This window comes from Meleagris gallopavo, unplaced genomic scaffold (assembly GCF_000146605.3).
Source record: "Meleagris gallopavo isolate NT-WF06-2002-E0010 breed Aviagen turkey brand Nicholas breeding stock unplaced genomic scaffold, Turkey_5.1 ChrUn_random_7180001957387, whole genome shotgun sequence".
In the NCBI taxonomy this organism is placed as follows: Eukaryota; Metazoa; Chordata; class Aves; order Galliformes; family Phasianidae; genus Meleagris; species Meleagris gallopavo.
The window spans coordinates 44619-46101 of NW_011217639.1; the positions used below are offsets into that span (position 1 = coordinate 44619).

The 1483-nt window shown below is 42.5% G+C and overlaps 1 protein-coding gene across 1 annotated transcript in view; it reads left to right on the forward strand.

The window, feature by feature from the left end:
* Positions 1-153, forward strand: part of LOC104917195 (ranBP2-like and GRIP domain-containing protein 3) — a 21454-nt gene extending 21301 nt beyond the window's left edge. Inside the window, exon 9 of the mRNA XM_031557774.1 lies at positions 37-153. Coding sequence (XP_031413634.1) covers positions 37-153 — 117 coding nt within the window. The remainder of the gene's footprint in view (positions 1-36) is intronic.
* Positions 154-1483: the final 1330 nt, after the last annotated feature.

Consider the following 1483-nt stretch of genomic DNA (forward strand, 5'->3'; position numbering starts at 1 on the left):
TTTTTTTTCCAGTTTTCTCCTAAAACTCTCCCTCAGTGGGCAGAAGATGCCCGGTCTTTACTTCAGATGCTCTGTCAGCAAGTGGACGCTTTAAAGGTAAACAACTTTGTCACTACATGCAATGCAGAGCAGTTGATCTTTTTGTTACGGTAGGTACTTGGTGATCCGAGCACTGGACAGACATTCTGACTGAACTGCTGCATAACTCAGTGAAAACATCTGCTCTGAACATCTGCTGGAATTGAGTGCAGCGAGAGTAAAACCTGTTGCCTATAAACCCTGACTGGGGACTCAGAGATGCAGAGGGAACCTTTCTAAGGACTGTGTGAACAGAAAGAGTCCTGCTTTCATCAGTTGGCTGTCATCCTCTTGGCTCTGGGCTTTTTCTGGCTTTGAGTTCTCAGAGCTCTGTACAAGACGGGCAGATCTTGAATTATTCCAGCAGTTAGCTCTTGATTTTTTTCTCAGACCTTAAACATGCTTTTAAACAGCAAGAGTGTAGGGATCATTCCTTAGGTTTTCTTCAAATACCTGTGGAATACCTTTACGTTCTCTTAATGGAAACACTGTCTTTAACAGAAGGAAATTGAAGAAATGAAATGTTGTAACTCCAATGAGAGCGTATCATCTCATGGGAGGCCTGCTAAAAGCTGTGGAACAGACGGTTCAGATGGTTCTCAGAGAGCACAAAATCTTCAGGAAGCTCCCTTAACAGGTAGGTTGGTGCTCTTCCAAAGAGAGCAACTGCCAAGAACTGTGTTTTGTGCCAAAGCCCAAATCCAGCTATGTGGGAAGCACGTGGCCCCCATTCACTGAATGTGCTGCAGGTTTCAAAGCCAGCCGTAATACTGCATGAGAGAAATTTGGATCTATAGGATTTATATTATATATCTGTCTGTTAAATTTCAAAGGCTGAGAGCAGTATTCTGGTTGTCTCAGGAGCATGGAACTAAAAGATGACTTCTTGAACAGTAAAAGTTTCAGTAGCAGCTATCATGGTAATAGGTTGAGATTGGTTAGTAAAAAGCACAGATTTCCCATGAGTAATTTGAAACAAATCCTCTTCAGTTGCAGTTTATTAATGTCTTCTGGAATTTCAAACGCTCAAAGTTATTCAGTAGTACGTGTTGCTGCAAACATCTTTTTTATTTTTTCTCAGTCCTGCCTGAATTTTGCTTCTCCACCTCTGCAGACGACACCTCTATGGCTCTTCTCCGTAATCCTGTGTTGTTTGGTGTAAGGATGTAACTAATCCTTGTGACGTGTAAAGATGCAGGCTTGTTCCTGACCTGAGCCTTGAATTTCCAAGGCAATAGTATGAGAAGTAATTGGGCATGGAGATTGGAACTTGTTACATTGATTTTTGAGTTGCTTTTTTTTGTGGGGAAAGGTGTCGTACCATTAGAACCAACAGAGGCTGATGCAGGGCAGTGATACTCCTGCCATCCTCCTTTTGGGCAAGGATCGTGTGTCTCCCTTCCAA